General features: G+C 35.5%; 1 protein-coding gene across 3 annotated transcripts; it reads left to right on the plus strand.

Annotated features, from left to right (window-relative positions):
* The first annotated feature begins 203 nt into the window (after nucleotides 1–203).
* On the plus strand, nucleotides 204–11,143 carry LOC120070974 (G patch domain-containing protein TGH). Of its 3 annotated transcripts, none has more exons than XR_005480093.1 (17): nucleotides 204–695; nucleotides 1,339–1,429; nucleotides 1,514–1,608; nucleotides 2,187–2,290; nucleotides 2,490–2,551; nucleotides 2,625–2,699; nucleotides 3,615–3,766; nucleotides 4,147–4,222; nucleotides 4,324–4,407; nucleotides 4,623–4,700; nucleotides 5,560–5,710; nucleotides 5,879–6,365; nucleotides 7,459–7,743; nucleotides 7,820–7,948; nucleotides 8,409–8,618; nucleotides 9,661–10,744; nucleotides 10,816–11,143. XR_005480093.1 is itself a non-coding variant. In XM_039022943.1 (17 exons), exons 2-17 carry the CDS (start codon nucleotides 561–563, stop codon nucleotides 10,453–10,455), a joined length of 3,009 nt encoding a protein of 1,002 aa, XP_038878871.1. In that variant the 5' UTR covers nucleotides 204–456; nucleotides 551–560; the 3' UTR covers nucleotides 10,456–11,143. The 3 variants fall into 3 exon arrangements, 2 of the variants coding, with proteins under 2 accessions (XP_038878871.1, XP_038878872.1); XM_039022943.1 differs by having other exon boundaries at nucleotides 204–456; nucleotides 551–695; nucleotides 9,661–11,143; XM_039022944.1 differs by having other exon boundaries at nucleotides 204–437; nucleotides 551–695; nucleotides 9,661–11,143.
* The last annotated feature ends 1,603 nt before the right edge of the window (nucleotides 11,144–12,746 follow it).

Here is a 12,746-nt window from a genome sequence, read left to right on the forward strand (position 1 = left end):
TCAAGTAAGAGCGAGAGCGTTTAATTAGACGAGAGCGAGATTTACTTCGTGAGGCCGGTGTAAGGGCAATTTACGTAATTTGGTATGACGATGATGTCAGCAGAGGGTCAATCAACATTATTTTTTAAAAATGGGTCATTTGACATTTTGGACTAAAAAATTGGGTCATATGTACAAATTTCCTAACTTTTGAATAAAATTAAAAACAAGGGAAAGAAGGTAAAGGAAAGAAAAACCATGGACGAACTTCCTTGTGCTCATGCCTTCGTAGGAGCGTACCGTCACCCTCACTTGAAAACACCCAATCATAATTGACCTTTGAGGCGGCTACTTCACCAACCGGTTAATTTATCACCCCACGGGGGAGCGCGCCCTAGCCCAGCTCCGATCACCTTCTTCTTCAATTCGCGGGAAGAGGCCTCGTTGCTCTGCAACTTGTAATTCCTCAACAACAATGTATCCATAATATTTCTCCAATCTTAATTTACAAGGATCTGTTTTCTTCAATACTGCATAACTTGTAGCCTTCCTTGAATTTTTGTTTTGGAAGTTTGAAACTCATGGAATCGGACGAAGAAGATTTCATATTCTATGGAACCCCAATTGAGCGGGAGGAAGAAATCAACAGCCGTAAAAAGAAATCTGTGGCTGACGCTTCGGGTACCATGCGAAGCCTCCCACACTGGAAACAAGAGGTATTACTCCATGTTCATTTTGGACTTCTTACGTCTTGCTTCGTGTTGGAAGTGAAGAAATTGGTATCAATCACTTGGCACTGAGTTTCGTATTGTATATTTAGTTCGTGGACAATAAATAATATAATTATACTCGTGTAATTAATCCAAAAAAATTGGAGAGCCGTCTGGAAATCTCCTTCCTCCTTTGTTTGCATAGGATTTGGCTTTATGTTATGTCCTTGTAAATTCCATGGTAAATCAATCATCGAACCGATTCCTGATAAAAAGAACGAACTATCTCGTTTTTAGTTCATAAACTTACATTAATTTTCTTTTAGCTCACAATTTTCATTTATTTTATTTAGTTTGTATCTTACACTAATTGAGAAAGAAATGTGAGTTACATATATTCATCCGTGTGGATTTTTAAGACTGCATATTGATTATTGAAGCCTAGGTACTTGAAGTTATCAGATAATTAAATTCCTTAAGCAGCATGTTATATGTGCATTTAGAGTCTAACCTTAACATCTCAAGAATTCAAATTGCGTAACTAAGATCATGGAAGAGTTTGAATTTTGAATTGAAGGAAAGAAATGGTGTATGACACTGTTGTATATTGTTTTATTATCTCATCGATCTTGTTTATAATTACCATTAGGTTAGAGATGAGGAAGGGCGTAGAAGATTTCATGGGGCATTCACCGGAGGATTTTCTGCTGGCCATTACAATACAGTGGGCTCAAAAGAAGGTGTGTAAACAAAAATTTTCCATTTCTAATATGATCTAATTGCACAAGCTTTTGTTCATTAGTTTTCAAATATGTTATGTGCAGGTTGGACTCCACAGTCATTTACGTCGTCCCGAAAGAATCGAGCTGAAGTCAAGCAACAAAACATTTTAAATTTCTTAGACGAAGATGAAAAAGCTGTATGTTCTTTCTGACCCGTTTGGATGGAATAACTTTAATGTATTAACAAGATTGATGGGGCCGGGGCCATGGGGCCATCTCCCCTCTATTTTTGTTGGATTTTCCCAAGGACTATTGGTGTTTTGAGAATGCTGTTCAGCACTGGTCCATTTTTAACAAATTTCCTGGTCCAGATAGACTCCAATATAGGCCTGGGAAAACTGGTTACTGTTGAAGTTTGAATGAACTATACATATCAGTCATTCAAGCTTACACTTTTTGAGTAAAAAACTAATATCCTATCACTCGGTATCTGATTAGGATGATATAAAAAGAACTTGTATGACACTTCAGGTTTTCAACTTGGAAAGTTGCTTTCGTCTGTTCAAAAGAAAATCCATCACTATCCCCTTCATGCTGCTTCTTTGACACTTGAAGTATATGATGCTTCTTTGCTAAACCAAATATGCATTATTTGAACATTATTCACTTTTTGGCTACATCTTGAAGATATATGATCTTGTGTATTCCCTGAATTTGTACATTATTGACAAGAAGAATTTGAACAAAGTTGTTAACCCCTCGTTCCTTTTTTTAGGAATTGGAAGGTCGAGGCCTGGGGACAGCATCTCAGTTTGATACATTTGGGTTCACAGCAGTAGAACTTGCTCGTAAACAAGCTGACAAGGAGCAACAACAGAGGTTAACTATTAACTTGCATTGTTATTTCCCACGCACTAGAAAGCAGAATGTCTCTATTTGTGTTTTCAATATTAGTTCTGTGGTTTCTTCTTTTGTTTAGCTTATTTATTTATTTTTTATTTGGGGGTCGGTTTGGCTTAGGGACTGGAAGGCTGAGTTTTGTTGATGTTAACACGATCTTCATTCTTATATTTTGCAGGCCGTCTGCTATTCCTGGACCTGTTCCTGATGAATTAATTGTTCCAGCTGCAGAATCCATAGGTTAGTTTAGGAGACTTCAAAAGTTCTTGTAAATCAAGTCCCTATTTATTAAAGCATCCAGTTTACTGATTAGGTGTGAAGTTACTATTAAAGATGGGATGGCGGCATGGACGTGCAATAAAGGACTCACGAGCTAATTCTCTTTATGGTATATTTTTCCTCATTCTATCAGAAGCTTTTATTGCATGCACATGTGTTTTTCTGTTTCCTCCCATTTCGGGTTCTCTTTCTCTCTCTCTCTCCATGTTTTTGTTGTTTTTGTTTTTCTTGGTTTTTATTTTTGTTTTTGTTTTTCCATGACAGCGATCTATTATCCATAGATTAGGTCTTTTAGAATATTTCTGGCTTGCTTCTTATACTATAGGCAAGGTTAAAAAGGAAATCAGAGTCTTCAAAAGACTAGGAAAGTTCTTTTGATAGGTTCTGTGACACTGTACAGTTCATGGATATCACACTGTTTTCTGATAGATATCTAACCGAAGGTGTTTTTGCATTAGGTGTTTCGTATTTGTGGTTGGGCATCCTCTACCTGGCCTCTAGTTTGTGCTTTCGTAATAGATGTTTCATATGGTCAACCACTTCAGAGTAAAAAATCCAATCCATTCTAACCGTTACATAGTTTAACTTTAATACTGAAGGGACACTTGAAAAAAAGGTGCGCTTGAGTCTTGATACTGTTGTGGCGTAAAACATATCAATTTGGACACTAGGCCAGGGAGAGAAACATTCTCTATATTTTTTATTTTGTAGTGTTTAATCCACTAAAAAACTTTACCTTCTTAGGTGTCTTGTGTATACTTGGTTAATGTACAGCTGGTGAACATTAATACTCTGTATGTTTGGTTAATTTTTCCTTCATGCACCAACTTGACCTATGAGATGAGGCTATGGAAGTGGTTGGAAAGAGTTGTGTAGTTTCACTCAGATTTTTTGAGGTGGCGTTTTATTTTCTTCACTTTGATGACTTGTTCTTATCTGTTGATTCTACCCTCCGGCTAGAAAGTAGATGATCAGCCCCTTTTAGTTACCTATCAAGCTAACTACCACAACTTGTTCTCTACAGATGCTCGAAGGGATGCTCGAAAAGCGTTTCTAGCATTTTCAATGGGTGATGCCAAATCAGAAATCCCCAATTCTGAATCATTTCAGGAGGATGATGATATTGTTTCTCCTCAATCGGCCAAGGGTGATATTTCGTCTTCTCAAAGCACACCAGTAAGAAAATTATTTGGGCTTATATTTTTTAGTTATTTAGTGGTTTGTGGTTCAAATGGAAAGTGTTTTGTCTAATAAAAGATAAAATATGAAAAAGATATCCAATCCAAACAAAGAAAAATAATGAAGATGTTTTAGGAATAGGATATTTCAACAACAATCCGTAAAGGAGCTAAAAAAGGAAAAATAACCATATTGATGACTTCTTTTGCATTCTATTTTCCAGATTAAGTGTAAAATGGTCATAAAACATGATAAAGGGTTGATTCTTTGCTATTTTCTCAGCATTTCCTTATCGTGTTTTAAGTGGCTTTTTGGCGTTATTTTTATTTTTTAGTGTGAATTTTTTGTTTCCGTGCTGTTTCTTTTCTTTGAAACAGGTTTATGTGATCAACCCAAAACAAGATTTGCATGGTTTAGGTTTTGATCCTTACAAGCATGCACCAGAGTTTAGGGGTATTTAGTATCTTCTATAACTCATATCAAATAAATTCTGGACAATTAATTCTATTTTGACTTTCTTTGTTTTATTTATTATGGTTATGTTTTTAATGTAGAAAAGAAAAGAGCACGCACAACTGGGAATCAGGAAGGTTACAAAAAAGTTTTCTCCACAAAGAATAATCTTTTTGGCTTTAGGAGTAAGATCTGTACCTCATCAATTGACTTTGCTTCAAATGCTTTTATTGCTTTTTAATTTTGTTGCATGCCTTCTTCAGTCTCTGATTGCTTTTATCTGAGCTTCTTCTTCTTCTTCTTCTTCTTCTTTTATATATATATATATTTTTATATTGTATTTCTTATTTTTAGCATACGAATTTTTAATGGTTCTGCATCATTAACTTTTATGAATCAGCTGAGAGGATTGCTTCTGGCTTTGGCATTGGTGCGCTTGAAGAACTTGATGTTGAAGATGAGGATGTTTATACCTCTGGTTAGTATGTGAACAGTTTTGTGGTATATCCTCAGTGTGATTCAGTACGGTCTTTTTTTTTAATTATCATTGTGGAGTTCAATGAATTTTTGGGTTTCATACTAGGTTAACTCCCGTAAGAAGAGGTGGCCAACTCATAAGATTGGAGATGGATGGATGGATGATTACTTTCTTATTTGGATGAGTTTGTTATTAGTGCTTTAATCAATACCGTACCAATTTCAACAGCTGTTATTATTGTTATTTTTAAATTTTATTTCTTTCACCTCTAATTAATGCTTTACTTCTAAGCCTTTTGGTGGTCCTTTCATAAAAAATGGGGATGGTGACGAGGAATACACCCTCGTTCTGACTTGTCCCATCCCCGATTTATTTTCCAACTCTGCACGCATGCACACGCAGATAGTTTCTAATTAAATTGTTAATAGAAGACATTAAAGTTTTAAAAACTAGTTATTCATGTAAAAAAGGTATAATTAGAAGGTTTTTAAATAAAAAAAATATTTTATTTTATGTATTTGTCAATGATCATTTAATTTTTATATAAAAGATAAATAGAAACAGTATACCAGATCCAATTTTTAATTCGAGGAATGTTCCATCCCATCCTTGGCCCTGCCTTGTTGCCATCTCTAGATTAGATAGCATACTACATTATTAATAGTCGGAATATTACTGAGAATACGATGATGAGCACCATCCTTTATGCTTTATTAAGTTTTTTACCATCATGTTGGTAAGAATATTTGTTTATGATATGATGCATCGACTGGAATTATGTTTGTTCATCATTATAATCTAGTCATATACATGACTATTGCAATGGCTCTGTAGTTTCCTGATTGCTTTTTGTTGGCAGGTTATGAGTTTGAGGAAACATATGTGCAAGAAGACGATGAGCCACCTTCTAAATTGATCACAGATGGCAAACAAAAGTTGATTGGAAGAAAAGTTGAGGGTGTCTTGCTTGGATTCAGAATTGCTTCAAAATCTGACTACCAGTTGGAGAGGTGCAAAAGAAAAGACAGATTTTTATTTCCTTTTGTTAGTTGGATTTAGTTATATGTGAATTCAAGGATGTATCATTTTGATTAGTTTACATGAACTTCTGAAACATGAAAACACTTTGGGCACTAGATTTTCGTCCTTTTGACCTTTATTTGTCTATTTGTTTTCAGGTTTGATCCTCCTGTAATACCTAAGGACTTTATACCCCACCACAAATTTGCGGGGCCTCTCAATGGAGGCTATAAGCTTGCTGATACCCCTCCTGTCGAGGTTTCTCCTCCTGAGGATAATAATCTGAAACTTCTAATTGAAGGGGTGGCAACTTTGGTTGCTCGCTGTGGAAAATTATTTGAGGATCTCTCTAGAGAAAAAAATAAGTCAAATCCATTATTTAGTTTTCTTAGTGGAGGAACTGGCCATGAATATTATTCAAGGAAGCTATGGGAGGAGCAACTGAAGCGCGTGGACCAACCTAAGCCTCAATTTGATGATAAATTGTCCCCAAGCCTGGAGAAGATGACAGCTGAAAGTCGTGGAAAAATACTTGGTGAGAAGCCTTTGGCAAGAAGCTCTAAAGGGTTAAATCCACCCGCAGCTTCTGATGGCGTGCATGTCCAATACAATCTTTCGGATACATTTACTAAATCTACATCATCCGTAAGTAGCTTAAACTTGGTCGCCTCTATATTTCATCCCTCTTAATCATTTTCTTCGATTTCTTTAGACTTCCACTGTCCTTTTCCAATCACTTGACGATGGACATGATAGCTCTCTTTTGTATCATTGAACTGGTTGTTTCTCATGGGAGAAGGGATGTTAGGGAATTTTTCTGAGGGTTTCTTGTGTTGTTCATTTCTCCATTTGTTGTGTTCCCCTTCTCATTTGCAGGGACCTCTACCTTTTCCTTTCTTTGAAAGTTAAAAATTTCCAAGAAAGTTAGATTCTTTGTCTGACAGGTTTTGTATGGGGGAGCGAACACACTGGAGCCTATCTAGCAAGTCTTCTTTTGTGTTGGACCTATAAGCTGCACTCTTTGTAGGCGGCGTAATGAGGACATCAACCATTTATTATGGAGTTGCTAGTTTGTTTACACTCATAGAACTAGTGCTTGAGCTCGTTTGGATTGTTTTGGCTTGCAATAGAGACATCTGTGATTGGACTCTCCTTTTTTAGATAAATTGAGATAAAAGGCAGGATCCTGTGGCTTGTTTTTCCCTTTCCCTTCTCTTTTTTTTCCTCCTTATTTTGTGGGATATTTTGTCAGAAAGAAACAATGGATTTCTGGAGAGGTTGAGAGGTCCCATGAGAAGGTTTGGGAGGTTGCTAAATGCTAGGCTTTTGCATCTTTGTGTAAGGTTTACGGTTGTATTATTAAGAATGCCATTCAGTTCACAAATGTAGGTAAGGAAAAATATACTTCTTTGCAAAAAGATAATTCTTAATTTGCTTGCTGTGAAACTTAAATTTGGCAGTTCAGTCAGGATAACCATCCATTGGAACACGTATCTTCACTAGTCGTGCCCACACCAGTTTGACCCTTAAATTAGTTTGGGGTTATTAATTTTTTTCCCTGCTCTTACATGTGAATAATTTTGAAAAAGAAGATTAAAGATGATCTGTGAATTTTAGATCAGAATTATGGCAACTGTCCATCTCTTTATTTCGTTTCTGACTGATTTATATTTAGTTTATGGTTACATGAACTAAGTTTACTTTATTTTCATAAATTCTTGAATGTGATGAATTCTAGGGTGGGATGCCAGAGGTTGTCAAACCTTTCAAGGATGATCCAGCTAAGCAGGAAAGATTTGAGCATTTTTTAAAGGAAAAGTATCAAGGAGGCCTGCGCACTGGTGCTCCTGTTGGAGCTATTAACATGTCAGAAGCAGCTCGTGCACGTGAACGCTTGGACTTTGAGGCTGCTGCAGAGGCGATTGAGAAAGGGAAAGGGTTGAAAGAATCTAAGCTCTCTGCCGAGCACTTTGTGGATTTTTTAGCCACTGGAGGAATGCAGTTTACCTCTGGTGGTGTAGAGGTGTGTACAAGGTGCTGTTGTGCTTTCTTATGCATTTATGATCCAGGATTCTCATTAACCGACAACACTTCAACAGGAAGTCAAAGATACAAAGCTAGAAGGTTTAATGATGGAGAAAATGTTCCCAAAACGGGAAGAATATCAGTGGCGTCCTACTCCTATTCTGTGCAAGCGGTTTGATCTAATTGATCCCTACATGGGGAAGGTGCTGTATTGGGTTTACCTTATTTTGTTTCTAAATGTGCATTATTGGGAGTCTAAAAAGTCCTCATTCTTCTTCTTTTTTCTCTAGAAAGCATCAACAGCAGCAGCCTCACAACTAGGAACTAGTAACTTGCTCAGTAACTTAGGGTATTTTTGTTTCAAAATCCTCTCTCTTATTTTTTGGTGGATAGGGCAAGACCGTTGCTCCAGTCAACGAGTCAATAAATCAGATTGTGACTTTAATGCTATTCCCTGTTCCAAGTACAAAATTCATTCGCCTGGGTCTTGAATTGCTTTTCTTGGTCCTTTTTTATTCCATGCTTAGACATTTTCTGATTTTAGCAAATGACACTCATAAGTATGTGAAGGGTAGTTGTTTGTATCATCATAGGCACTGTCTGGTGTGAATTCTACATATCTCATTGTTTAATTAATACAAATGTTGAATAAATCTTTTGCAGCCACCACCAGCCCCTAGGATGAGGAGCAAGTTGGATACACTTATTTTCACATCAAATTCTGTCAAATCTACAAAGATTGAACAAGCTTCAACAACCACCTCTTCTTCATTATCTCAATCGAATGCTGAAGAAAAAGACAGAGATGCACCTGAAAATGTAAATGAAAAAGTGGAAGTTGAATGTGTTGATCGGCCTGTTGATCTATATAAGGTACCTCTTTTGTTCTCTGACGTAGAATTTCCCTTGCATTGGCTTATTGTCTTTTATGGATAGGCAATCTCCATTTTTTCCTTTTGCTACCAGAACTACAAGGTAAATGTTAAGGTCGGCAACTAGTTCTCCCACTTGTCATTATTTTTAACGAACTTTGTCTTTTGTGATAAGGGGAAAATAAATCTGGTGCAAGGAAATTGCTTGGCATTTTTCATTGCAGCGGCATATCACTGATCCAAAAAAAAAAAAGAATAAACAAGAAAACACTGCTCTGAATGAAAGATAAATAAGAACAGAAAAATGTTACGATTTGTGCCCTTTCCTCCTACATTCATACTCTCCATCCCTCTCTCTATCAAGCCAGTTTTTTCCTCTCTCTATCAGCTTTCATCTCATACACCCACCCTGAAGTTTTGAGCAGAAGACCGTTGTGCTTAGCATTGTTCTTTGTCATGGGGAATGTTTTAGTTTTCTCTGCAAATCAAACATTAACATACAGGAAATGCTTTCATCTCTGCTCTATTTGGAAGATGCCATCTTCCAAATTTATTAGGATGTCTGGAACTCACTCTATCTGTTGCTATCAGCTATATCGATGCTGTCTTTCATGCTTCAGTTGTTTTTAGCTTGTACTATTTCTCAGTGTTTATTTGGACTATTTTGATCAAGAAGCGATGGGTTTTTCCCCTACAACTTGTGCTCTTTCAGTCATACTTTGGGAACTGGATCAGTTGTTTTTAGCTTGTACTATTTCTCAGTGTTTATTTGGACTATTTTGATCAAGAAGCGATGGGTTAGCTATTTCTCAGTGTTTATTTGGACTATTTTGATCAAGAATCGATGGGTTTTTCCCCTACAACTTGTGCTCTTTCAGTCATACTTTGGGAACTGGATCTACTTATGTGCTTGTACACGTCATCTGTTTTGTCTGCATGGTTGTTTGTTGCCTAAATCTTAAATTCGTCGTTGCATACTTCTACTGTTGGTCTGATATGGATCATGACCCTCTGTCTGACATGGTGCTATAATTTGTTTACAGGCTATTTTCTCTGATGAGTCAGATGACGAAGAGAGTACGTCAACTCTCAAGCAAGCTGAGGATCCTAATAAGAAAGTTGAAGTGGCTAATACAACACTAAATCGTTTGATCGTGGGTGACTTTCTTGAATCTTTGGGTAAAGAACTGGGCTTGGAAGTGCCTCCAGATCTGCCTCCATCAAAGAAAGGCCAAACTGCAGCTCCTCAGACAGAAGCTGTACCTGTTGGTGAACAAAATACGAATATCCTTTCAGTTGAAGATAAGCCTTATCCCACTCCATCTTCCACTAGGATTCTATCGGACCATCGAACGACAGGCACCATGGAACTTGATCTAAATGGCAGAAAAGAAGACGATGAACACAATCATAACTCTACTGTAAGTGGTGGTAAAATTATGGAGACCAGTTCTTCGAAGAAAACTTTGGGTAAAGTTTATGAAGAAAAGATGTACAAGGACAAGGGGGATAGGAAGGCTAATAACAGGAGAGTTGACGACATTCATCGTGATCATAGCAACAGCTCATCATCGGAAGATGAAAAGAGAAGAAAACGTTCGAGGAGGCGAAGGTATAAAAGTAGCGACTCAGAGGATAGTGGATCAAGTGATTATCATATGAAAGAGCACTCTAGATCACGAGATAGAAAGAAAGGATCTTCTCAAGAAAAGAAGAGCCGTAGAAAACATTCAAAACATCACAAGCACAGACATAGAGATTCTTCCCCTAGAGATCATCATCGCTTTGGAAAAGATCGTACAACATCCGAGAGAGAGAAACATAGATGGAGAGATTGAAAAAATGGGGCTGTGTTACCTTGGTTTTGCTTCGGAAGTTGAAACTACCCACTATGAAACATCAGATTTCCAAATAGCAATGTCCAACGAAGGAAATCCAGTTTCAGCATCACTGCATCAGAAGATCCACAATCTCTTAGTTTCCACTCGCAGATGACTAGTCATGCAGCTTCTTCGTTAAGGAATGCTAAATTGTTCTCTCTAAACTTCAAGGGCTCTACGGATTCAAATTTCTTGAGATACAAAGGAGTATATGCTTTTACAACTTCTTCAATGCTTCTCTGAGAAGGTAACAGTTTGGTGGGTTCATTTCCCTTTACACACTACTCCCAGATACTAACTTAAAGAGGCTGTTTCCAGTTAGGTGATGTACGTGATGTCAAGCTATCAAGGTTCTTCAGGTCGTCGTTTGCAATCATTTGAACTTGCGACATTCAGACGTCGCTGTGTTCTTGGATTCTTCTGGGTCAGTGTTAAATTGTACAAGGATCATGTTCATAATGTTAATTGACGAGAAATATACCTTCTTATGTTGGTTTTTGTTTAGTTACAAATATGTTTGGAGAACCTTGACATGGAGTGTGATGTAAGACTCTTCGTTGGTTCTTCTATAGATCAATATGGAAAACTAGGATCCTAACCTATTTTGTGAAGAAATGAAATCCTTAGAATGTACTGCTACTTATAATTGTGGTAGAGGAATTCGGTGCATGATCAAAAGTATTAAAATTTTTAGGTTATTTCTGGAACTATACAGTTTAGGATCAGCCTGAAGCTCAAATGATCAGGTCTTCGACACCTTAAATCGTAAGGTTTATAAGCATGTAAGCGTGTTTTGTAGCGATTATAACTAGTAAGATTAGCTAGTGTGAAGAAGTCATTACTGATGGATTAAATCACACTATAGAGAAGAGGCATGTGAATGTCGTTTTTGACACATTTATCTCTTGTATTGTTTTTTAAAAGAGAGGGAGCTAAAAAAGGAAAAAGTTGTGCTTCTTATGACTTCGTAAAGAATTCGTCGATGGTAAAAAAATTCAAGAAGAAGAAGAAAAAGAGTTGGATTTTAGAGGGGTTTTCCAAGATTTCTCTTTGTTATTGGTTCCGGAAGGAAAGGGTAATTTGGGAAGCTTCCAAGAAGAGCTCTGGTGGACAGAAACCCGAGCAACCCGAGCTCTTCTTTAATTAACGTGATATTAGAAAATATTTTAAAAAAAATGTTGAATCAAATTCATGATAGCAGCTTTTTGTTAAACTAGTTTAATAGACTATTTTATTAATGTTTAAAATAGTAGCATGCTAGAACATATAAACAAATTTATAAATTAGTATAAAATTTTTATTTATTAATGTGTTTTATCAATTGAACTATTTAAAATTATTTTTTTAATTTTTAATTAATAATATATTTTTATAAAATACGATCATTATCATTATAATATAAAATACATAGTTTAAAATGAATGTGAAAATCAAAATCAAAATCTTGTTTTCTTTGAAAAAAGTTTTGAATTAATTGCACAATTGTTTGCTGTATAGTTTTGACGTTTATTATTTCAAATATTTAGGTTTGTTTTTATACTTGTATAGATTTATATATAACTATATTATCTTTTAGGTCGACACTTATAACTAATAAATAATAAATTTTAAAATAATTCATAATAAAAGTGATAATGTGGTGACATCTTTAGCATAACTCGATATAGTATAATAATAAAAATATTGATATATTACTATATCTACTAAATACTTTCTTTATGGCCTACAAAGTAGCTTTCATTATGTCAACTTCCAAGCTCTAGAAAAATTCGAAAGTCCTTCAATTTACTTTTCTTTCTCCAGCTAATTTTAGTTGCAAATTTTATGGAAATAGGTTTTTATATTTAATACAATGTAATGATATAAAACAAATCTATAAGAATGAAGATGGAATAAAATAAATTGTTGGAGATGATGTATTCTATGAAATCAAATGAATTTTATTAAAGTGAGTTATTAGATTTAAATACAATGCAATATAAGATAAAACAAATTTAAAAGAACGAAATTTGGGTAAAACAAATATATTGGAGTTCATAAAATCAAATGAATTTTATTAGCTTGTATTATTATAAAATACAATGCAATGAGTTAAAAAAAAAAAAAAAAAAATTAAAGTTAGGTAAAATAAATATGGTGGATATCAGTGTAAAATCTATGAAATCAAATAAATTTTATTAAGGTGAGTATTTTTTAAGGCATGTGGTGAGTCTTCATATTTAAATACATTGCAATTAAATTTTTAGAAA

The sequence above is a fragment of the Benincasa hispida genome, chromosome 2 (assembly GCF_009727055.1).
Source record: "Benincasa hispida cultivar B227 chromosome 2, ASM972705v1, whole genome shotgun sequence".
NCBI classification, from domain to species: domain Eukaryota; kingdom Viridiplantae; phylum Streptophyta; class Magnoliopsida; order Cucurbitales; family Cucurbitaceae; genus Benincasa; species Benincasa hispida.

Coding starts and splice junctions, on each gene's coding strand:
- LOC120070974 (XM_039022943.1), top strand. CDS start 561: ATGGAATCGGACGAAGAAGATTTCATATTCTATGGAACCCCAATTGAG. Junction 1,609..2,186: donor TAGACGAAGATGAAAAAGCT/GTATGTTCTTTC, acceptor TCCTTTTTTTAG/GAATTGGAAGGTCGAGGCCT. Junction 7,744..7,819: donor TTACCTCTGGTGGTGTAGAG/GTGTGTACAAGG, acceptor ACACTTCAACAG/GAAGTCAAAGATACAAAGCT.